The following is a 24330-nucleotide window of genomic DNA, read 5'->3' on the forward strand; positions in this document are numbered from 1 at the left end:
CGAGGGGGGGTGGGGTGCTCAAATTACCCTGCCCCCCCGGCACTGCCCAAGTGGTAAAGTGCCAATGCCCAGGAGGCACCTTGGCACTGCCCTCTGGGCATGGGGGCAATGCCAAGGGGGCAGGGCCTGATGGGGGTGTGGTGCCTCTGGGAGGCAATCGGTGGGGGTGGGGTTCCCGCTGCCACTCTGCAGTTGGGATCAGTGGGGGAAGGAGGGAGGCCAGTGACTGCGGCTGGCCATCGGAGTGGGGGGGAAAGCCTGCTGGTGGAGGGCAGCCCACTGGGGAGTCATGCAGTGGGGGGGTCCAGCACTGCGGGGGTAGTCGGCATTGCAGTGGGGGGGCTGGGACTGCTGGTGGGGGGGAGGGGGGTGGCGGGAGATCGAGGTTGGCCAGGAGTGGGCTGGGCTGGGCAGGGCCCGGGCATGTGCGCAGGGTGGAGGGTCGGCAATGCAGGTGGCACAGGGCTGGCCAGTGATTGAGCTGGCCAGCAATCGGGAGGCCGGCAAACAGGGGCCACTGTGCATGCGCCGATCTCGGCGCTGACAGATCGGCGCATGCGCAATGGCCCACTCAGCGCTCTGCTGCCGGCTTCCTCCACGGAAATAGGCTGTGCCCACTGATTTTGAACAGGATTTATGCAGAGGCACCCTGCAGTGCACAGAGTGTGGGAGATTCTTTTTTAAACTCCCGCTTATAAAAACAGCGTGATTTACTACAATTTTTCCATGAATTTGATACTTCAAATATTTTGGGGAGAATCGCCTCCTATTATTTTTAAACGGCAGGGTTTTTTTTCAAATGTTTAAAGGGCAGAAGATTTAAGTACCTTAACATCGTGACAGTTCCCACTGACAGTTCCAATGAGCTTTAACATTTGCAGCTGCCTCTATGAACCATGGTGTGCTATTTTGAATCATTTCTCACCCTCATCCCCCCGTGACAATGGTGGGGACCTATTTTGGGCGTGGGATTTACAGCTCCAGGCCTGCGCAGTCATTTTTACATGGAAGGAAAATCTCAGGCCTTGGCCTGTCTTTCATTCTGAAGGCATTATTTCAGTTGTTCGTCCATTTCTGTCTCTTCTGACCTAATGCTACTGCTCGCTTATCTCTCTGTAATTACAGTGTTCACACTGATGTATGGAGCATTTACAGTCGTATTGGAATTCCATGTTTACTACAGATTATTTGACACACTTTTTCATTACCACACAAAAAGAAAGGAAGAAAGAACTAATTTCTAAATCTCAGAGCCCCAAAGCACTTTGCAACCAATGAAATTAGTTGTTGTAATGTAGGAAATGTGGCAACCAATTCAAGCACACAATATATCAGATATCAATGAGACGATGACGAGATGATCAGTTTTAGTGAAGATAGTTGAGGGGTAAATATTGGCCATTGCTTTGAAATTTTGTCTGAAAGGTGACATCCCTGCCACTACAGTATTCCCTCAGTTCCACACAAGAGTGTTTGCCTGGACTGTCTGCCTTAGAAACGAACTGGGCCCCACTGAATGGACTGGATTGTCAAGGCGAAGGAATTTGAGAACGGGATGATATTCCAGGTCTCAACCCCACACCACACGCAACATTATTTTTAAATGTAAATGCCCCTAATGGGTAAGAGGCAGGTTCACCTCCCAGTTAGTGATGCCAAAGGCCTGAAAGAGGCAGGAGCTGTCTGCTTGGCACCAGTGGAAAAGGCAGAAGGCAGCCATTTTGGAGCTTTGCTGAGGCGGGCAGGCAGCTTCACAGGTCAGCAGCAAAAATCCATGAAACAGAGAATGACTGGGCAAAGCTGAGGTACAATGCACATTCCGGTGTAGAATATTGGAGGATCCGATGATTTTAAATATTATAAAAAGCTTTTCCTTTCATCCCACAGTGAACGCAACAGCTGAGCATTAATGTGTACCAGGCTATTCGCATTTACCAAAATCACCCTTAACGTTTGCAGTGCCGACCTTTCCAGCCTGCTAACAAGCTCCAAAAGGAGCCTTTAATTGGAGGCTCCTGTTTCATAAGCTGTAATGACCTTAACGAGGTCCGTGAGGTGGGCCTCTTGGAGTATGAGAAACAAAATAAATCCCTGATTGAAGTAATGATTGCCTGCTTATTTGGTTGGCCAAAAGATTGGTAATGATTGCCTGCCCAATCAGAGAATCTCACCTATATTTTGAGGACTGTCAGGTCTACTGACACTTCAGATTCTGACCTTGTACCTGAAGCACTCTTAGGGGTGGAGATAAGTTTGTAAATAAAGGGAATCTGATGAAGGGACACTGGCTTCGGAGGAGTTATTTCGTAAGCTCTCCACCATTTTGAAAATGAAAGACAACTCCTGAGACATTGGGATCCAGAAACAACCTCCTGGAGCTTGAGTTTTGAATCACATCTGCACCGGGTCCTGGCTCTGCCAGGCATTTGAAAATGTGGCCCAGTAACTTACTTAGTGAATGGTCAATCAGTATTTTCTACTGAACAGGGGCACAATAAATATTGGCTGTGACATTTTGAAAATTGGCTTTAATATCTCCCAGTTTGTAATTTGTTTCATGGATTATATTTCAAAAACTTACAAATTAAGTGTTTAAGTGATTATTTTATCTTGTGTCAAAATAACCAATGCAAGATCGACAGTTTGAGGAATGAAAATGAGAACATCTGCTTAAAGACGTACTAACAATTTGAATAACATTTCAAATTGTATATCATGTCTGTCTATCTCAGCCTTAAATATAATCAACCATTGAACATCCATAACCCTCTGTGGTAAAGAATTCCAAACATTCATAACCCTTTGAATAAAAACATTTCATAGAATCCCTCCAGTGCAGAAGGAGGCCATACAAAGAACAAAGAAAATTACAGCACAGGAACAGGCCCTTCAGCCCTCCAAGCCTGCACTGACCATGCTGTCCGATTGAACTAAAACCCCCTACCCTTCCGGGGACCATATCCCTCTATTCTCATCCTATTCATGTATTTGTCAAGACACCCCTTAAACGTCACTACTGTATCTGCTTCCACTACCTCCCCTGGCAACGAGTTCCAGGCACCCACTACTCTCTGTGTAAAAAATCTGCCTTGTACATCTCCTTTAAACCTTGCCCCTCGCACCTTAAACCTGTGCCCCCTAGTAATTGACTCTTCCACCCTGGGAAAAAGCTTCTGACTATCCACTCTGTCCATGCCTCTCATAATCTTGTAGACTTCTATCAGGTCGCCCCTCAACCTCCGTCGTTCCAGTGAGAACAAACCAAGTTTCTCCAACCTCTCCTCATCGCTAATGCCCACCATACCAGGCAACATCCTGGTAAATCTTTTCTGTACCCTCTCCAAAGCCTCCACATCCTTCTGGTAGTGTGGCGACCAGAATTGAACACTATATTCCAAGTGCAGCCTAACTAAGGTTCTATAAAGGTGCAACATGACTTGCCAATTTTTAAACTCAATGCCCCAGCCGATGAACGCAAGCATGCCGTATGCCTTCTTGACTACCTTCTCCACCTGCATTGCCACTTTCAGTGACCTGTGTACCTGTGCACCCAGATCACTTTGCCTATCAATACTCTTAAGGGTTCTGCCATTTACTGTATATTTCCTATCTGTATTAGACCTTCCAAAATGCATTACCTCACATTTGTCCGGATTAAACTCCATCTGCCACCTCTCCGCCCAAGCCTACAACTGATCTATATCCTGCTGTATCCTCTGATGGTCCTCATCGCTGTCCACAAATCCACCAACCTTTGTGTCATCCGCAAACTTACAAATCAATCCAGTTACATTTTCTTCCAAATCATTTATATATATTACAAACAGCAAAGGTCCCAGCACTGATCCCTGAGGGACGTCACTTGTCACAGCCCTCCATGCAGAAACGCACCCTCCCACTGCTATCCTCTGTCTTCTTTGACCGAGCCAGTTTTGTATCCACCTTGCCAGCTCACCTCTGATCCCATGCGACTTCAGCTTCTGCACCAGTCTGCCATGCGGGACCTTGTCAAAGGCCTTACTGAAGTCCATGTAGACAACATCAACTGCCCTACCTTCATCAATCATCTTAGTCACTTCCTCGAAAAACTCGATCAAGTTTGTGAGACACGACCTCCCCTTCACAAAACCATGTTGCCTCTCACTAATACGTCCACTTATTTCCAAGTGGGAATAAATCCTGTTTCGAAGAATCCTTTCCAATAATTCCCCACCACCGATGTAAGGCTCACCGGCCTGTAATGACCTGGATTATTCTTGCTACCCTTCTTAAACAAAGGAACAACATTGGCTATTCTCCAATCCTCTGGGACTTCCCCTGCAGCCAGTGAGGATACAAAGATTTCTCTCAAGGCCCCAGCAATTTCCTCCCTTGCTTCTCTCAGTATTCATACAGCCCATCGGGTCTGCACTGACTCGCCGAAAGAGCATCCCATCCAGGCTTTCCCCCTCCATCCTATCCCGTAACCCTGTGCACTTACCATGGCTAATCAGACCTAACCTACACATCTTTGGACTGTGGGAAGAAACTGGAGCACCTGGAGGAAACCCACACAGACACAGGGAGAACGTGCAAACTCCACAAAGACAGTCACCCAAGACAGGAATCGAACCTGGGTCCCTGGCTCTATGAGGCAGCAGTGCTAACCACAGTGCCACCATGGTGCCCAAGTTCTCCTCATCTCTGTCCTCAATGATCAACCCCATAACCTGAGACTGTGACCCCGTGTTTTAGATTCCCCTGCCAGGGAAAACAACATCTTAGGCAACCTACCCTGTTAAGGGACTTCAGAATACTGAATCTTTAAATGAGATTGCTTCTCATTTTTTCAAACTCCAGAGAGTAGTTTCCAATTTATTCCAACTCTCAATCATAGGACAACCCTCATCCCAAATCTGCCATAACCTCTTTAATCATAGAAACCTTACAGTGCAGAGGGAGACCATTCAGCCCATCGAGTCTGCGCCAACGACAATCTCACCCAGGCCCTATCCCCATAACTCCATATATTTTCCCCACTAATCCCTCTAACCTACATATCCAGGACACTAAGGGACAATTTAGCATGGCCAATCAACCTAATACGCACATCTTTGGAGTGTGGGAGGAAACCGGAGCACCTGGAGGAAACCTATGCAGACATGGGGAGAATGTGCAAACTCCACATAGACAGTGACCCAAGCCGGGAATCGAACCCAGGTCCCTGGAGCTGTGAGGCGGTAGTGCTAACCACTGTGCCACCATGCTGCTGTAACTATAGGGGCATAACTATAGGGTTAGGGGGCATAACTATAGGGTTCATGGTGGGAGATAATAGGAAGGATATCAGAGGTAGGTTCTTTACGCAGAGAGTGGTTGGGGTGTGGAATGGACTGCCTGCAGTGATAGTGGAGTCAGACACTTTAGGAACATTTAAGCGGTTGTTGGATAGGCACATGGAGCACACCAGGATGATAGGGAGTGGGATAGCTTGATCTTGGTTTCAGATAAAGCTCGGCACAACATCGTGGGCTGAAGGGCCTGTTCTGTGCTGTACTGTTCTATGTTCTATGTACTGTTAATCTAACTTTATGCCCTTATTTACAAACTCCACACTGCTGCCTGTTTTCTTTTTGACTTTATCTGTCTGTACTCACACTTTCAGCAAATTATGTATTGGGAATCTTTTCATGTTTTATCCCGTTCTATTATTTATACAGAAAAAAGTGTTCATTTGTTGCCTTCAATCCCCCCCCCAAAAATTCTGCCTTTGTCCTTGAAATGATAAGTAAGTTTTGGCACACTATGCATTATTGCTGTCATTATTACTGTCAACGATTAATACTTCTAGAATTTATCACTGATCAACATCAAGCTTTAGATTGGCTAAGAGGGAGTTGAAGAGCGAGCTTAGAAGGGCTAAAAGGGGACATGAGAAGACTTTGGCGGATAGGGTTAAAGAGAATCCTAAGGCGTTCTATAGGTATGTCAAGAACAGAAGGTTGGTTAGGGCAAGTTTAGGGCCAGTTATAGATGGCAGAGGGAAGTTATGTGTGGAACCGGAGGAGATTGGTGAAGCATTGAACCAATATTTCTCTTCGGTGTTCACGCAAGGGGACATGAATATAGCAGAGGAGGACACTGGGTTGCAAGGGAGTAGAATAGACAGTATTACAGTTGATAAGGAGGATGTGCAGGATATTCTGGAGGGTCTGAAAATAGATAAATCCCCTGGTCCGGATGGGATTTATCCAAGGATTCTCTGGGAGGCAAGAGAAGTGATTGCAGAGCCTCTGGCTCTGATCTTCAGGTCGTCGTTGGCCTCTGGTATAGTACCAGAAGATTGGAGGTTAGCGAATGTTGTCCCATTGTTTAAGAAGGGGAACAGAGACTTCCCCGGGAATTATAGACCGGTGAGTCTCACTTCTGTTGTCGGCAAGATGTTGGAAAAAATTATAAGGGATAGGATTTATAGTTATTTGGAGAGTAATGAATTGATAGGTGATAGTCAGCATGGTTTTGTGGCAGGTAGGTCGTGCCTTACTAACCTTATTGAGTTTTTTGAGAAAGTGACCAAGGAGGTGGATGGGGGCAAGGCAGTGGACGTGGTATATATGGATTTTAGTAAGGCGTTTGATAAGGTTCACCATGGTAGGCTTCTGCAGAAAATGCAGATGTATGGGATTGGGGGTGATCTAGGAAATTGGATCAGGAATTGGCTAGCGGATAGGAAACAGAGGGTGGTGGTTGATAGTAAATATTCATCATGGAGTGCGGTTACAAGTGGTGTACCTCAGGGATCTGTTTTGGGGCCACTGCTGTTTGTAATATTTATTAATGATCTGGATGAGGGTATAGTTGGGTGGATTAGCAAATTTGCTGATGACACCAAAGTCGGTGGTGTGGTAGACAGTGAGGAAGGGTGTCGTAGTTTGCAGGAAGACTTAGACAGGTTGCAAAGTTGGGCCGAGAGGTGGCGGATGGAGTTTAATGCGGAGAAGTGTGAGGTAATTCACTTTGGTAGGAATAACAGATGTGTTGAGTATAGGGCTAACGGGAGGACTTTGAATAGTGTGGAGGAGCAGAGGGATCTAGGTGTATGTGTGCATAGATCCCTGAAAGTTGGGAATCAAGTAGATAAGGTTGTTAAGAAGGCATATGGTGTCTTGGCGTTTATTGGTAGGGGGATTGAATTTAGGAGTCGTAGCGTTATGTTGCAACTGTACACAACTCTGGTGCGGCCGCACTTGGAGTACTGTGTGCAGTTCTGGTCCCCACATTACAGGAAGGATGTGGAGGCTTTGGAGAGGGTGCAGAGGAGGTTTACCAGGATGTTGCCTGGTATGGAGGGGAGATCCTATGAGGAGAGGCTGAGGGATTTGGGATTGTTTTCGCTGGAAAGGCGGCGGCTAAGAGGGGATCTTATTGAAACATATAAGATGATTAGAGGTTTAGATAGGGTGGATAGTGATAGCCTTTTTCCTCTGGTGGAGAAATCCAGCACGAGGGGGCATGGCTTTAAATTGAGGGGGGGTAGTTATAGAACCGATGTCAGGGGTAGGTTCTTTACCCAGAGGGTGGTGAGGGATTGGAATGCCCTGCCAGCATCAGTAGTAAATGCGCCTAGTTTGGGGGCGTTTAAGAGATCCGTAGATAGGTTCATGGACGAAAAGAAATTGGTTTAGGTTGGAGGGTCACAGTTTTTTTTTAACTGGTCGGTGCAACATCGTGGGCCGAAGGGCCTGTTCTGCGCTGTAATGTTCTATGTTCTATGTTCTATGTTCTATTTTCCACCTCAACCAAATCTTAAAACTTTATTATTTACTAAAACTGATGTGTGTTTTCAGAGTTTTAAATTTTAAAGCTTCATTTTAATTAAAGGACGGCAATGAAACTCATGTAGCTTAATCGAGTGGGACTTTGTGGCTTACACTACAGGCAGTTTTCCACATTCAGTACACTGCATATCAGATGGTGCATGTATATAGATAATGCACACTTGAACAGAACATCATGTGACAATGGCAGCAGAAGCAAGAAGGGAATCAGCATGCAGTAATTACATTTAGCCTACAAACCTGCCAATAGTTTATATTGTGATTAAATGCACCTAATCCTTTAATAACCACTTTAAGCTGTCAATCAAACTATGAACTTGCAAACCCCCCTCACTGTGATGATGATAAATTGTAGAACGTAGCCAACCATAATGATATAATGATAGCTCTTCGGGTTATGTCAACAAACAGCTATTGTATCTACTGGAGCCTTTTTTTTAACTCTCACAGACAGAAGCAGCCTATTTTGTATGTTTATAAGGTCTGGAAATTTAAATAACTTGACTGTTCGATTTTTCTACTTTCTCTGACATAGGCATTTAAATATATTTGCAGCTTGACAGTTCTACAGATCTTATGCACCCTTCAAGAGCATTTATGGCTACTGTAAATATTCATAACTCCAACACTGGGTTAAGGTCCATGCTACACAAAAAATGGGGCCTGTTTGAACTCACCACTGAATTCAAATGGTCCCACTGAGTTTGGGTTTGATCATAATTTGACCAATCCATTGAAATAAAAAGTAAACTGCTTGCCTCTGTGAGAGTTGGAAAAATATGTTCTGACAAAAATATTTGTCATTTATATTAATGATCTGGATGAAAATATAGGAGGCATGGTTAGTAAGTTTGCAGATGACACTAAGATTGGTGGCATAGTGGACAGTTAAGAAAGTTATCTCCAATTGCAACGAGATCTTAATCAATTGGGCCGGTGGGCTGACGAATGGCAGATGGAGTTTAATTTAGACAAATGCGAGGTGATGCACTTTGGTAGATTGAACCAGGGCAGGACTTACTCAGTTAATGGTAGGGCATTCGGGAGAGTTACAGAACAAAGAGATCTAGGGGTACATGTTCATAGCTCCTTGAAAGTGAAGTCACAGGTGGACAGAGTGGTGAAGAAGGCATTCGGCATGCTTGGTTTTATTGGTCAGAACATTGAATACAGGAGTTGGGACATCTTGTTGAAGTTGTACAAGACATTGGTAAGGCCACACATGGAATACTGTGTGCAATTCTGGTCTCGCTATTATAGAAAGGATATTATTAAACTAGAAAGAGTGCAGAAAAGATTTATTGGGATGCTACCGGGACTTGATGGATGATTGAGTTATAATGAGAGACTGGATAGACTGGGACTTTTTTCTCTGGAGCATAGGAGGCTGAGGGGTGATCTTATAGAGGTCTATAAAATAATGAGGGGCATAGACAAGGTAGATAGTCAACATCTTTTCCCAAAGGTAGGGGAGTCTAAAACTAGAGGGCATAGGTTTAAGGTGAGAGGGGAGAGATACAAAAGTTTCCAGAGGGGCAATTTTTTCACACAGAGGGTGGTGAGTGTCTGGAACAAGCTGCCAGATATAGTAGTAGAGGCAAGTACAATTTTGTCTTTTAAAAAGCATTTAGATAGTTACATGGGTATGATGGGTATAGAGGGATATGGGCCAAATGCGGGGAATTGGGATTAGCTTAGGGGTTTTAAAAAAGAAAGGGCGGCATGGACAAGTTGGGCCGAAGGGCCTGTTTCCATGCTGTAAACCTCTATGACTCTATCTATGACTCTATGACAGTTATGATATATGTTTGTTGACATACCTAAGGGCTATCATATTATTATTCATGGTTGGTTGCCTTCCACAACCTATTATTACTACAGTGCATTGTAACTTGTAAATTCACAGTTGGATTGACATCTGAAAGAGGGTATTAAAGGATTAGTTGTATTTAATGTGGCATTATGAATAACTATTTTTAAAATAAGAGATTAGGTACTTGTGGGGGTTTGTTGTCTTGAATGGCCTTTCATGGAATAGAGTAATGATGCCTGTTATATAGTTAGACCTTTATTTAACCTCAACATGGCTCCTGAGGTCACCCCATGGAGGATATTGTGTGAGTTAGCATGGATGGTGTGAGGGCAAAGGGTGATGGGTGCATCAGCATGGGTTGGCATGAATTGTCACTGAGGTAGCATATGGAGTGAGAGATGAGGGCTAGAGGGCCTAATTTTTAACAAAATAACTGGGATGGAGTCTCAGATAACTGATGTGTGCCTTTTAAACTGCCTACCAAAGCATTTTGGCAGCCCCTGTGGCCATTTCCAACCTGCTTCCAGGGGGCAGGGAAAGTGACTACATTCCACACCTGCACCCCTGGATTGAAGATCTGGCCATTTGGGTGAGTTTCTCCAGAGGCAGGTGTGAGATTTTGATAAGACTACATTTTAGTGTTTAGAGTAACATCTGTGTTTTATTTTTATCCTCTTTTAAAATGGTTCCATTTGGATTTCTGCTACTTGGGGCACTTTACAGGATGACAGCTGTTGCTTGTGAGAAACTACACTTAATGGATTTCATTACTTTAAAAGTACCATAATGTCTGGGTTTGAACAGTTGTATGTTGTTTTAACTGTAGTGTGGGCAATTTAGAGTCTTTTTTATCAGCTTTGAAGAAATGACTGGAAGGTAGCTTACTTCAGATGACAGTATCTTTAAACCAAACCTATGCATTGATTTAATTGATTAACCATATTTGCAGAGTAGAACGTCTAAATTAGAGGGAAATATTTATTTTTGACATTGTAATATGAAATGTTATTAACATTTGTTCTTAATGGCTTTAGCACCTGTAGGGCTTGCCTTAAAATTTATCAAAGAGGATGTGACATTATAACTGCAGTGCATCCAAAGGAAATGTGTCATTTGTTCGAAATGGAGTGCAAACTCTGGGGGCCCAGGGAACAAGGAATGGACATTTGCCTTGAATCTACATGACTCCAGATACAGAGGTGGGGTGATACAAAATGACTTGTAGCCTAAGCCAATGGAAGAGGTGAATTTGGATTATTTCCAAATAAGGGAATCTGGAATAATGAGAAGTGGGGGTAAAAGTTGGAAAATCAGAATCTTTGTTGGCACAGTTTTACCATGGCTTCAGCTGTAGGATTCTATTAAAATACAGTTCAAGGTCACTTCAGAAACAGATGAAGAGAAAGACATCACCTGGTGAATGTCAAGGAATTGGAGGAATTTGAGGAATAAGAGGCTTTCATTTTACTTTCACAGGTTGAATTTCCTGCTTGGTATGCACGCAAGGTTGGCAGGCTCAGGAATGGATGCAGAGTCCACATCCAGATGAGATTGCATTCACAATGCAAATTCACACTGGATGGACAATTAAGGCCCTCCCAGCTTGAAATGTGTCTTCCGATTGGCCTCACTGTGTGGGTTGGCATGGGAATGAGTAGGACATCGGGTCCAATAGTATCCACCAGGACTTTGGTACTTAACAAAGAACAAAGAGCAGTACAGCTTCGGAACAGGCCCTTCGGCTCACCAAGCCTGCATCGACACATGATGCCTTTCTAAAGTAAAGACCTTTTACCTCTACGCGGTCCGTATCCCTCTATTCCCTGTCTATTCATGTTTCTAAGTTGAGCTTCCAATGGGAAAACAGATAGGTCCTGAAGTCGGAAAATATACCTCTATAGGCTGGTATGAGTCAAAATACAGTCATGCTTTATTCTCATAAGCTTATGGGAGAACTTGACCCCTTGAAAGCGGAAGCCAAAGTTCTCTCTGAACACAAGAAGCGTGGATATTTATACATCAGGGTTCCCAATACAAGTCATGAAGCAAAGTCCAGTTAACAGTCCTTGATCGTAAATTATAGCTCCTTTAACAGCTTCTGATAGTCTCTGGATCATGGTTAGAGACTATCTGGTATCCTTGGGTCATAAAGCACAATTCTCCTGGTCGTTGCAGTCAAGGTGTCACCTCTGGTCCCCTGCTCTTCCCGCAGCGTTTCCTTTGAAGTGACTGAGTGACTGAGTGCATCTGTCCCAGTGGGAGTCCTCCTTCAAACGGCCATTCTCGCACTCTACCATTTGGTCGCTGCTTCCGCTGTTTAAATCATAGACAAGCCCACGGGAAAGAAAGACTTACCCCCTAACATCTATATTTAACTGTCTGTTTTATCAGAATGATATAAACAAGCGAGGGAACCATGAACAAATGGCTTATACTAAAAGTAAAAGATGAAAGACATGAACAAATGGCTTATGCTACTACCAGGAGCAATATAAACAAAAAGGAGGCTAGCCATAAGCAAGAGTTATGTTTGTGATACATTCCAGGTACAAAGTTCAACCTTTTTGGCACAAAATACATTGAGTACAAAAAAAACATTAACCCTTTCCCTTCTTCAGGTCCTACAACATGGAAACAAATTTGGTGTTATTACTGCGGCATTTTGTCTGTGAATCGATTCTGACCGAAACCTTCACTGAGTCAACATATTTGTATATAGTAGCTCTGAAATATGCCCTTGAAAATCTAGAGTTCTTGCCCTGTATCTGCTACACGTCCAACGAAAGTTTGTGGCAGCAGTGAGGAAGCTAGGGGTGTGGGAGGGAGGGGAGTCAGGAAGGGGTTCCTTTCATCCACTTACATCAGTGAAGGAAGAAAAAATAATGAATAAACATTTCTCCAGCACTTTTCGTGACTTCAGGATGTCCCAGAGTATGGTCATTGCTAGAATGTGGAAAATGGGCCGGCCAGCCTCTTCATTAACCTTTAATTTTTGCTTGCAAGTATATTGGTGCGTGAATTCTTCATCAGAATTTTTTTTTTTTTTTTCTGTTTTCATTTAACACATGGCTAGCTGCGTGGTTGTTCATTCTGACTAGTTTCCTGATTTGTTTGGACCACTCTGAGCTCCATTTGCCATCCCAGTACAAAGAACCTGATTTGACTCTCTGCAGAATTATAAATTTATTGAAAGGGAAAAAAAAATGTGCGTCGTCTCTGCGCCTACAATTCTCGTTCTAAGTTGTGAATTCTGTGAATGAGTATTTTTGTCACCCCAATGGTTCAACAACACAGAGCTAGATTCAAGAAAAAGCAATCTACTCAGCTGCTGGAACCTGAAATAAAACAGAGAATGCTGGAGAGCCTCAGTAGGGTTCTGATGAAAGCTCATTGACCTGAGACATTAACCCGACCGACCTCGCTCCACAGATTCTGCCTGATCAGCTGAGTGTTTCCAGCATTTCCATTTTTATTTTCACAAAGATTTGAATCGAAGCCCAGTACTACAACAAACCTTAGTGGTGAATTCATACATTAACACTGGATTCATTTACAGTCAACCCAATGCTTCAGCTCCTTTTCTTGTCAACTCTGCTTCCACTATCTTATAATTTATTGCAACCAGACTTAGGAGACCCAATCTGCTTCTTATTCTCCCAGGCTCCGTGGAAGGAACATTGCGCTGAATCACATTTTATTTTAAGTTTATTTATTTATTAGTGTTACAAGTAGACTTACATTAACGCTGCAATGAAGTTACGGTGAAAATCCCCTCGTCGCCACACTCCGGCGTCTGTTTGGGTACACTGATGGAGAATTTAGCATGGCCACCGCACCTAACCATTGCGTCTTTCGGACTGTGGGAGGAAACCCACGCAGACATGGGGAGAACATGTAGGCTCGCACAGACAGTGACCTAAGCTGGGAATCAAATCTGGATCCCTGGCACTGTGAGGCAGCAGTACTAACCACCATACCATCCCGTAAACTAACATTTGAGGTGTTCATCATCTGTAAGCATTGCCAATGATTTTCTATAGTTCATTCATATTGGTAATGATCCCTGGACATTAGAGCAACATCAAAATCTTATCCAAACAATCCCTACAAATGCATCCATACGATAGAATTAACATTTATCCCAAATTATGTGTTGCTGTACACCACTAGTTCCTCCATGTACTTTCAGCAATATTTTACAATTATATTCTGTATGTTTGTCTTTAGGATTGGAGATTTTTTGGACTTTATCTTTGAATTTAGGGTAAACGAAGGAGGTCATGTGACCTGTGTGATGATACTGTGCTTTTAAGAAATGCATTTGTGTCATGTTTCTTGTGCAAGATTAGTTTGAGCAGTCAGTTCAATATTAACCGATGAAACTTTATCTGTAACTGACAGTCCTTGTTGTTACTGCGGCAGCATAATTGATCTTAACTGGTGGAATGTTTATTTTTAATCTGGGCTAAAGCAGTGTTTTGGTTTCGTGTTTCCTCCTGGGGTTTTCAGAGTTTAGGCTTGATTAGGTTTGTTGACAGGAAATGCCATATGACTGGGTGGGGCTGAGCTCACAGAGAGAAAACAAGCTCACTTGCTGTTTGGGAGATGTAGGGAGAAGAAATAACTCTCTGGCTCTCTTATTTTCTCTCTGAAGATTGGAGGCTGGGATCTACCAGAAAATATGTCCCTTTCTCTGAGGTTCTGCTGTTTGAAGGTTGATCTTCCTCTGGAGACTGTTGTATGGGATTCAGAAGACATGTGTCTTTCTGGATCTCTGTCCAGAGGTTAAACGGCTGGAAACCTAGCATCCACATGAGCGATATGTTTTGTGTTAACTGATTCTGAAGAAGGATTCATGTCAGTGGGGATATTGCTTAAATTGGAACTATAGAGATAGATAGCCGTTAAGAATTAGACCTTGTCATGTTTAAGTATTTCAATTGGTAAACATTATGTTAATTCCTTTTGTTATATTTTTAACTGTGTTGTTAAATAAAGTTTGTCTTAATAAAAGCTTCCTAATGGGTCAATCGAATCATACCTGGAGTAAAGCACATTATGCTCGCCCTAATGCCAAAATCAAAAAAAATGTTGGGGTCTATATTAACTTCATAATATATCTTGGAGTTTCTGATCTGGTCCCTAACACCTTTTTTGAAGTCTGCCTGATGATAAGCCTAGGTGGTTTGCTTGTTAGGGATCAAAGCAAGGCTTAATTTGTTTTTGTAAGCAGAAAGCGCAGTCTTTCCACCTGGAGACAATGGTGGCAGTCTCTGAGTTTACAATGAGTAGAAAGTGCCTAAGATGTTTTAGGTACTGGGTTGTGCACAGCTGAGCTGCAAGTTGTCCATTCATCTCTCAGACGAAAATGACTTGAGGTCTAGGTAGCTAATTAATATTTCTACCTAGCGACAAGGCATATGTGTTTCATATTGCCATGAGGAAGAGGACAAATGTAATGACTCAGGAAGCCTGACTGGAAAGAAACGTAGTTTATTACAGAACGCAAAGGAAACCACTATAATGGTGTACACACACTAGTCCCTGCCTGGGACTACAGTTCAACAGGCCCAGTCCTGGGCCTTCCTGCCTTCTCAAAGATTTAGGTAATGAGTTCCAGCTGGGCAGGCCACTGTCTGTTACCAGGGGAACCCATACTCAATGAACCCCACAGGGAGATTAATCATTGATTCCCCAGGGACCTCCCCCCCACCACCACCACCACTGAGTCCAAGTCTTGCTCCCATGATGATGGTACCTTCTCCGTCTCTTTAGCTCATCTCCATCACTTGTCGGGTCTGGTCACCTGCTTGAGTGGGTGTCACTGGCTGGGCCAGTTTTTGTTGTCCATCCTTAATAGCCTTCCATTTCAAAGGGCATTTAAGAGTCAAACACATTGCTGTGGATCTGAAGGCACATGTGGGCAGGCCAGGTGAGAATGGCAGTTTTCATTCCCTGAAGGATGTTAATGAACCAGATGGGTTTTTATGACACTGGTTTCATGGTAATCCAGATTTTTTACTGAATTCGGATTTCATCATCTGCCATGGTGGGATTCAAACCCAGGTTCCCAGATCATTGCCTTGGGTCTCTGGATTACTAGCCCAGTGACAATGCCACCATGACCCCTCCTCTGTGTTGTTAGGGCATAACTATTAATTCCATTAAAATTGTGGAACCCAGAGATTGTGAGTTCAAATACCATGTCATATTTTTAAACTGAAGTTGATTAATCTGGTAATTTGTAAACTGGCTCTAGATAATTATGACCAGAAAAGTTGCAGATTGTCATAATCATCCAACTAGGACATTAGGGAGGCTCTCATTTTAACATGATCTGGCATGCATATGACTCCAATCCCATGCGACATGGTTAATTTTTAATGTTCTTGGGAAATGTAAGGAAGGACAATAATCACTGTTCTCCTAGTTTTATCCGCATCCCAAGAACAAATTTAAAAACACGGCAACTTTCTGCATGTTCACTCCCTTGTGTCAGATGTTAAGAACCTCCAGGCTGCAGGATTTTCCAAGACCCCATGAGTGGGAGCAGGGAAAAAAACAAGAAACCACATTAGGATGGCTCTCTGACACATGGGGATGGTTCCCAAGGGTGGGCAGCCAATGAGCATATTTAAGGGTCCAATTGGAGTCACTTTATTGGGCTTGTTGGTATTTTGGTCATGGCAGAACAACCCCCCATTGCCTGCTTAATGGAGACAGACTAACTGGGACACCCTGGGGGGCCAGCAGTGCTGACGTTCTTAGGAGTGGGCGATGGGCAGGAAAGGCAACCCCAATGATGCATCTGGAGGGATTTCCCCTCTACTTTAAGGCACCTCTATGTTGTGGTGCCCACATGGTTCCTGACCTACCTCAGCAATGTCTACCTCTCTCCCTGTGGGGCTGCAAAGCCTCTCTAGCTACTGTCGCAACCACTGGGGAGGGAGGATCAGGAGCCCAGCAGGTTCCATACGAACATAAAAACCTACAAATAAGGAGAAGGAGAAGGAGTAGGCTACTTGGCCCCTCGAGCCTGCTCTGCCAATTGATAAATTCATGGCTGATCTGATAGCGGTCCTGACTCTACTTTCCAGTCTACCCCTATAACCTTTGAATCCCTTGTCAATCAAGAATCTATCTAACTCAGCCTTAACAATATTCAATGCCCCTGCTTCCAATGCTTTCTGGGGAAGAGAATTCCACAGACTAATGACCCTCTGAGAGAAAACATTTCTCCTGATGTCAGTCTTAAATGTGAGATCCCTTATTTTCCCACAAGGGGAAACATTCTCTCAGCATCCACCCTGTCAAGTCCCCTCCGGATCTTTCATGTTTCAGTCAGATCACCCCTTGGCTCTCTAAAGGCCAATGGTTACAGGCCAATCCTTCCCAATCTGACCCACTGTTAATAGGATGGCTAGCACAGAGATGACCTGCTAATTAGCTGCCTCTTGGAATATCGCCACCTGGCCTCAGTGCCAGGAAGTGCAGGCTTGTGACCACCATTTAGCCCCAGTGTTGGGGTCCTGAAACCTGCAATAAAACCCTGCTGCTTGTTCAGAAACCCTTTATCCCATTCCGGAAGGGGGAATATTTGAACATGAATATCAATAGAGGATATGACTTGAACTCTGATTTCCTGACTTTTAGTTTTTCATCTAATTGATACGTTCCACTCAAGCTATGTATTATTAGTGAATTAAGTTTAAAGTTTATTTATTAGTGTCACAAGTGACATTAACACTGCAATGAAATTCCTGTGAAAATCCCCTGGTCGCCACATTCCGACGCCTGTTCAGGTACACCTGAGAATTTAGCATGGCCAATGCACCTAACCAGCACGTCTTTCGGACTGTGAGAGGGAACTGGAGCACCCAGAGGAAACCCATGCAGACACGGGAAGAAAATGCAGACTGCGCACAGACAGTGACCTAAGCTGGGAATCGAACCCAGGTCCCTGGCACTGTGAGAGCAGCAGCGCTAACCACTGTGCCACCGGGCCGTCCAATTAAATTGATAGTGTTGACTAGATGGACAGAAAATAGTTGTACATAGATGTAGAATAGTTGCCTAATAGCATCTTTTTTGTCATGTAATCCACAGAGTTCTACATTTTTACCAAATCTCCCAACAACATCACTCCCTAGCTTCAACAACTATACCAACAGGCTTTAGATTAGAAGGAGGTTAGCATCAGTGTTAAAGTCAGATGGTGCATTACTGTGCATTACTTTCCAGATCACGTCCCTATTTTTTTTCTGATTACCTTTATTACAGTGAGAGAGGCCATGACCAACATCAGGTTTAACAGATGGGGCTTCCTGGACCTCGATACAGAGACCATGCAGACGAATGAACCCTGGGTGTTTGCAGGTGGCGACATCGCTGGTTTGGCTAATACCACTGTAGAGTCTGTGAATGATGGAAAACAGGCTTCATGGCACATTCACAAATATTTACAGGTGAGTAAGAACTCTGCAGTTGCTAGCCCGCGACTCGCTTCAGTAATTTACAGACCACTTGCCTCTGCAGTATCTCTCAATGGGACGTGTCAGTCTGGTTGTGTCTGAATACTGTTGAGTAGTGGAATGTATTTTATCAAATGCATCAAAATGCATTTGTTTCTGGTATGCTTCAAACATAAAGTTAACAGTGCCGACCGGTAATTGGAATGTTCAAAGTGAAATGAGTTAGTGCTGGTGCAAGGATATGAAGTTATTGGTTTGATTAATTTAGTCCCAATGTTATTACATACTTCTGGATCTTCTGTAGCGTTGCTGAGGGTGAGTCAGAGAATATGTTGTCAGCAACTGTTCTCTTTTGTTCCCAGAGGAGATGGAGATGCCACACCACAATTGATTTCTTTCTCTTTCTGTCCCTCGCTCCCTTTCTCTTGCCCATTAATTTCATGTTCACTTTTTCCATAGTTCCTCTATCTTGTGGAGCACAATACAGGTCTCTCTCCTTTTGGGTGAGGTGGCTGATGTGGCACGGTGGCACAGTGGTTAGCACTTCCGCCTCACAGCACCAGCGACCCGGGTTCAATTCCAGCCTCGGGTCACTGCATGTGATGAGTTTGCACGTTCTCCCCGTGTCTGCGTGGGCTTCCTCTGGGTGCTCCCTCCGGGTGCTCCGGTTTCCTCCCACACTCCAAAGAATATACGAGTTAGGTTGATTGGCCATGCTAAATTGACCCTTAGTGTCAGGGGGACTAGCTAGGGTAAATACATGGGGTCATAGGTGGGATTGTGGTCGGTGAAGACTTGATGGGCTGAATAGCCTCTTTCTGCATTGTAGGGATTCTATGGTTCTCTTCTTCTTCCTCTTTCAGCAAGATATTCACCTTTTTTCTTCACCGTCACCCCCCACCCCCCCCCACCCCCGCCAAAGTATTTCCCTCTTCTTGCTGTAGAATAGGATCTGCCTCTCTGATATATTCGCCGTAATTCTCTACATCAAAAACTCTCTTTTGCTTTGAGATCCAAGGTTTATTACCCCCCCCCCCCCCCATGGCCTCCCCCCAACCCCCACCTGGCTAATTCTTCCCTGGAAAAGTACCTGCACGAGTCTATGCGCACCGGTGAACCCAGCTTCTGAGTGCTTGGGTGCCATTGTGCAGACACACCGATCTCCCAGTGAACACGCCTTCTGCACACATGGACATCAGAGTCTCTCATTTCCCACATTGTGCAGGAGGAGCATACCAAAGGTCTGAGGTCTCCTGCTATGACATGCCTTTCGATTAAGCCAGTTACTCCCTTAAAAAAAATTGCATTAGCTAGGGGCCTTATTTATGTTGTCCTTGCCCACTGTCCTGTTTGAAGCCCACACATGCCTTCTGTCACACCATATGTACACCCCATCCACACTGGCATCCTTAAAATTAATGCAGTGCCAGTATCTAAGCAGGTGGCTGTGAGTGTGAAATGGAATGGCAGTGTGCCTTCATCATCAGTGTATTCTTGCTTTGACTTCATTGTCTGACCAGGTCACGGTTCTTGGGTGTCTGAGAGAAGAAAACCAAGGTTGTGGTGTTGGGGAAGAGGGGAAAATTAGGAGATGAATGTTGACACCATCTGCAGCTTGTAAATCAGAAGAGATTGCAGGATAAGAGAATGGTTCCATCAGAGAAGAAGGATTAGTTAGGAGACTGCTATCCTCTTCAGTGACTTGCACCCTGCCACTGGCCAGGGCTCAGGCATCCCAATAATGGGAAACACCATTTCGTCTATGGAGCTGTGACACCAAGATGTGCCTGTCTCCCTCCAGCTAGCTCCTGCTGTCCCCTATAGCGAACCACCTGGTCCTGCAAGGAAGAGGGAGGTATGCCCCTGAGTGCCATGGGAGCCTTTTGGGTGTTGTGGCTACAGTGGTTGAATAGCTGTGACTGTGTGAAAGCTGTGAAATGAGGGTATGAGGTTTGCAACAGTGCCAAGCGCAAGGTGAGGTGAAGCACATGAGTGTTAGGAATGAATCCTGATTGATAGAGATGTTTTGATTGGTGAGTGGTGGTGGGGGATGATGAATTGAGCAGTGTCTGAAACTATTGCTGCTGTCAGTCGGGTTTTGTGTTTGCAAATGTGGTCACTGATCTTCATAAGTTCAAAAGATGTAGGAGCAGAATTAGGCCATTCGGCCCATCGAGTCTGCTCCGCTATTGAATCATGGCTGATATGTTCCTCGTCCCCATTTTCCTGCCTTCTTCCCATAACCCTTCAACCCATCACCAATTAAAAACCTGTCTAACTCCTCCTTAAATTTACTCACTGTCCCAGCATCCACCGCACTTTGGGGTGGTGAATTCCACAGATTCTAATCCTTTGGGAGAAGTAGTTTCTCCTCAACTCTGTTGTAAATTTGCTACCCCTTATCCAAAGACTATGACCTCTCGTCCTAGAATGCCCCACCAGAGGAAGCATCTGCTCCACGTCTACTTTATCCATACCTTCACTGACCAGGACATCTCCCTTCCTGCCCACCTCCTCCACCAAGACCTCCAGCGCATTGGATATCTTGGTGTCTGCTTTCTCCTATGTTGCCCCATTCCTCAATGTTCTCCAGTTCAGAATTGCTCCCAACATGACTGCCAGCAGCTGCTTACTCCAGCCACGATACTTCTCCCCATCAATAGGTGCAGGCTAGTTTTGAGTGATGCTTGCCACTTATGATATTGCATCCCCTTCCCCCCTGCCACCCACCCCCCCCAACCCCAAGGCTGAATTGCCTACTCCTGCTCCTAATTCCTATGTTCCTCTCCCTGTATTGCAATCAACAGGCACGAGTTTATCACAAATTGCAACCCCTGCACCATTTTTAGATGCTGTTGAATTCAGCTTCCTGTACTGAATCTTTCGCAAGAGGTCTATTTGAGAAGGAAATTGAGTATTTTCCATTGAATTTACATTTAGGGAAGAATTGAAAGATTTGCAAAGTTTTCTTACAAATTTACTGAGGACAGTTTTCAAAAAAGAAAAGGATTGGGGAGCAAATCAATATAAAAAAATAGATGCAATGTGAATTCCCTAAAGGGAGGTGAAAAAAAATGTTCTCTCAAGTAAATTTCTAAAAATAAGGGATTTTGAGAGAAAATATTTGCTTGCAGATTAAGCATTATAAGTTGGTAAGTAAATTGAATTACAATTACATGTGGATTCTACATTGTTTCTGCAATGGTGAGGTGTGAAGCTCAAGAGAGCAACTCAGTATCACCTTCTCAGAAGCAATTATAGATGGGTAGCGATGTCCATAGCCTGTGAATGAAGAAATAAATATATATTTATTTGGTGTCAGTCACATGACATCTTGCTTCAACAAATTTGCTGTATTGCAATTATTGCTGGAGGGTTGCGATGTCTCCTCAACTCGCACTGGACACCTTGGTTGCCGTGGTGGTTGTCAAGTAGGTCCTCACCTCACCCAGGTGGCTGTCGAGAGTGCCGGATTGGGGAATTTTTCAGTTCCCTTCGAAAGAGGGAGCAGTTTCTTTGGCAGGCTTGGGGAGTGGGGATCAGGGGCCACAAGCACAGTGGCTTTAGGGTGGGCAGGGCGAGGAGGGGCTTGAGAATACAACCCAAGAGCTAAGTCGGTGACCGAGGTACTGCTTCTGGAAAAAGGGAACCAGAGCATACATTCAGCTGCTTTGGACTAATGGCGGCACGGAGGCACAGTGTTTAGCACTGCTGCCTCACAGCGCCAGGGACGATGGTTCGATTCCCTTGGATCATTGTCTGTGTGGAGTCTGCATGTTCTCCCCGTGTCTGCATGGGTTTCCTCTGGTTTCCTCCCACAGTCTGAAAGACGTGCTGGTTAGGTGCAATGGCCATGCTAAATTCTCCCTCTGTGTACCTGAAAAGAGGTGGGGAGAACAAATGGGGGATTTTCACAGTATCTTCATTGCAGTGTTAATGCAAGCCTACTTGTGACACCAATAAATAAACTTTACTGAGGACAGTCTCGACCGTGTGGGATCCACTTCCCCCTGAGTTTGAGAAGCCCTGAAGTGCCCTGGATGTTGATGCTCGGGGTGGCAAGGTAATTTTGTGTTTGAGTGGAACTAGCAACAGGAGTGCCACAAGTGCACCGGCCTCTCAATTGTTTTTTTGTTGCTGTGCTTGCAGTTTTAAGCCTAGAACCCATTTTGCAAAGCGTAGGGATAAGAGGTTTAAAAAGAAAGAGATTCAGCATGACAAGACTTCACTCCTGCAAGGCAATTCCTGCCTCCCATTGCTTAGTAAACAAGCCTGCCACACTGCAGATTCGAAACAAAAGAAGTCAAACTCGCAGTGGTTTCTTTGATTAGGAGTGTGAGGGGCCTGTTTGTTTTAAGAGAAGCTTTTTAATGTGTGTGCACTTAAACGTTTGGCGCCAGTGGAATAAAGAGTCGCTGAACCAGAACCTTCACTTGTTCAGTGTGAATTTTCCGAGCTTGAGCAAGAATCGGCCAGTCGCTGTCACATTTAGGGTTACGGGAAACGTGAGACACTTGATTTCACCTTCAGAATTCGCCTTTAGGATGATCCACGAGCAAAATCACATGAAGTTAATATCATTTAATAAACTAGAAATCAAGACGGCGGCAGTCACTGCTGGGGGAGAGAGGAAGAGTTGAATGACATGTTATTAGAGTAAGAATTAATGTGACCTCGGTATTTAATAGTCTCGTGGAGACTAATATTTAAATAATAATTTATTTTAATATTACATTATTCATACTTATAAAGCAGAACATACAATGGGGAATTTAGTCAATATTGAGTTATAAGGTCTTCCTCAATTCTGATCTTTCTTCTTCCTTATTGTAAATGTTCTTTCAGAGTGCTGGTTCTGCGGCAAATCATTTTCATTCAAACTGTTGGTTATATTTTACTCCGATGAAATATGTTTACAAAGAGATGAGCAATGAATTTTAGTTTGCAAGTTTCTTGCCTACCTTTAGTTGTAACAAAGGATGGACTGAAATGTGAGAGGCTTCAGGTTTGCATTTTACCTTGCTGTGATAAGGTAATGTAGCCTGTCAGTAACCATACGAATAGGTGGAATTTTCTACTCTGGATACATTGTGCGTTCGTGGGTGGGAGAGTTGCCACAGTTGCCACTGGGCAATGGGTTTTTGCATCAGAGTTTCTGCTTTTCATCTCATTAATTAAGAGGAGCTTGTTGAATCCCATGGCAAGGGGGGCAGTGATTTATCTGCCCCACCATCACTTCATGGGGTCAATGGTCTTGTCACCATATTTAAACAGCACCCGGATTCACTCACTGCGGGTCAGGTGTGTTGCGAACATTTGCATTACCATGGTGGACCACTCTCTGTGAGGGCTATACCAACATGGAGGCATGGTGACACAGTTAGCACTGCTGCCTCACAGCACCAGGGACCTGGATTCAGTTCTGGCCTTGGTTGGCTGCCTGTGTGGATTTTGCATGTTCTCCCCGTGTCGGTGTGGGTTTCCTTCGGGTACTTTGGTTTCCTCCTGGGTGCTCTAGTTTCCTCTGGGTGCTTTGGTTTCCTCCCACACACCAAAGATGTGTGGGTTAGGTTGATTGGCCATGCTAAATTGCCCCTTAATGTCAGGGAGATTAGAAGAGTAAATAAGGGGGAGTTATGGGCATAGGGCCTGGGTGGGATTATTATTCTTGCAGGTTCAATGGGTTGAATGGCCTCCTTCTGCACTGTAGGCATTCTATAACTCGCAACTTTATTGCATGCAGTTGTGTTAATGATCACTGCGTCCAATGGCATCTTGGGGTTGAGTAATGCGGCCTCTGCATTAATCATGCTGCAGTGCTGGATTTGAGAGAAATGGCGCTGTCTGGATGTAGCTCTCTCTTGAAATGGTTAAGTGCTAACCATTGATGTTTGCTTTTTGTCTCAGAGCCGCCTTGCAAAGCTGCTGTCATACTGGTCATGAGTGCATTCATGTGTGCACTAGTGTTCCAGGCTGCTCGTAACAACTTGCCTTCACCTTATTCCTCCTGGAATCTTGTAGCAATGAGGTTGTCATGGACACATCTGCAATTTTGTGCCCATGCAGTGGCATCCTCATGTGGCCCGTCAGAATTCCCTCCCTCTTCAAAATCATCCTTTCAACGTTCTCCTCACCCGAGAAGACGTCCAGAATCTCCATGTCTTCCTGTGGGAACACATTCCCCCCTTGCAGTGCCAGGTTGTGCTGGGCACAGCAAACAGCAATGATG

At 44.4% G+C, this 24330-nt stretch overlaps 1 protein-coding gene across 1 annotated transcript in view; it reads left to right on the plus strand.

Moving 5' to 3' along the window:
* The window catches only part of LOC144497479 (dihydropyrimidine dehydrogenase [NADP(+)]-like), a 760900-nt gene that overhangs the window by 411157 nt on the left and 325413 nt on the right, over positions 1-24330 (plus strand). The window contains exon 12 of the mRNA XM_078218814.1: positions 17911-18095. Within this exon, the coding sequence (XP_078074940.1) occupies positions 17911-18095 (185 nt within the window). The remainder of the gene's footprint in view (positions 1-17910; positions 18096-24330) is intronic.

Source organism: Mustelus asterias, chromosome 8, assembly GCF_964213995.1.
Source record: "Mustelus asterias chromosome 8, sMusAst1.hap1.1, whole genome shotgun sequence".
Classification (NCBI taxonomy): domain Eukaryota; kingdom Metazoa; phylum Chordata; class Chondrichthyes; order Carcharhiniformes; family Triakidae; genus Mustelus; species Mustelus asterias.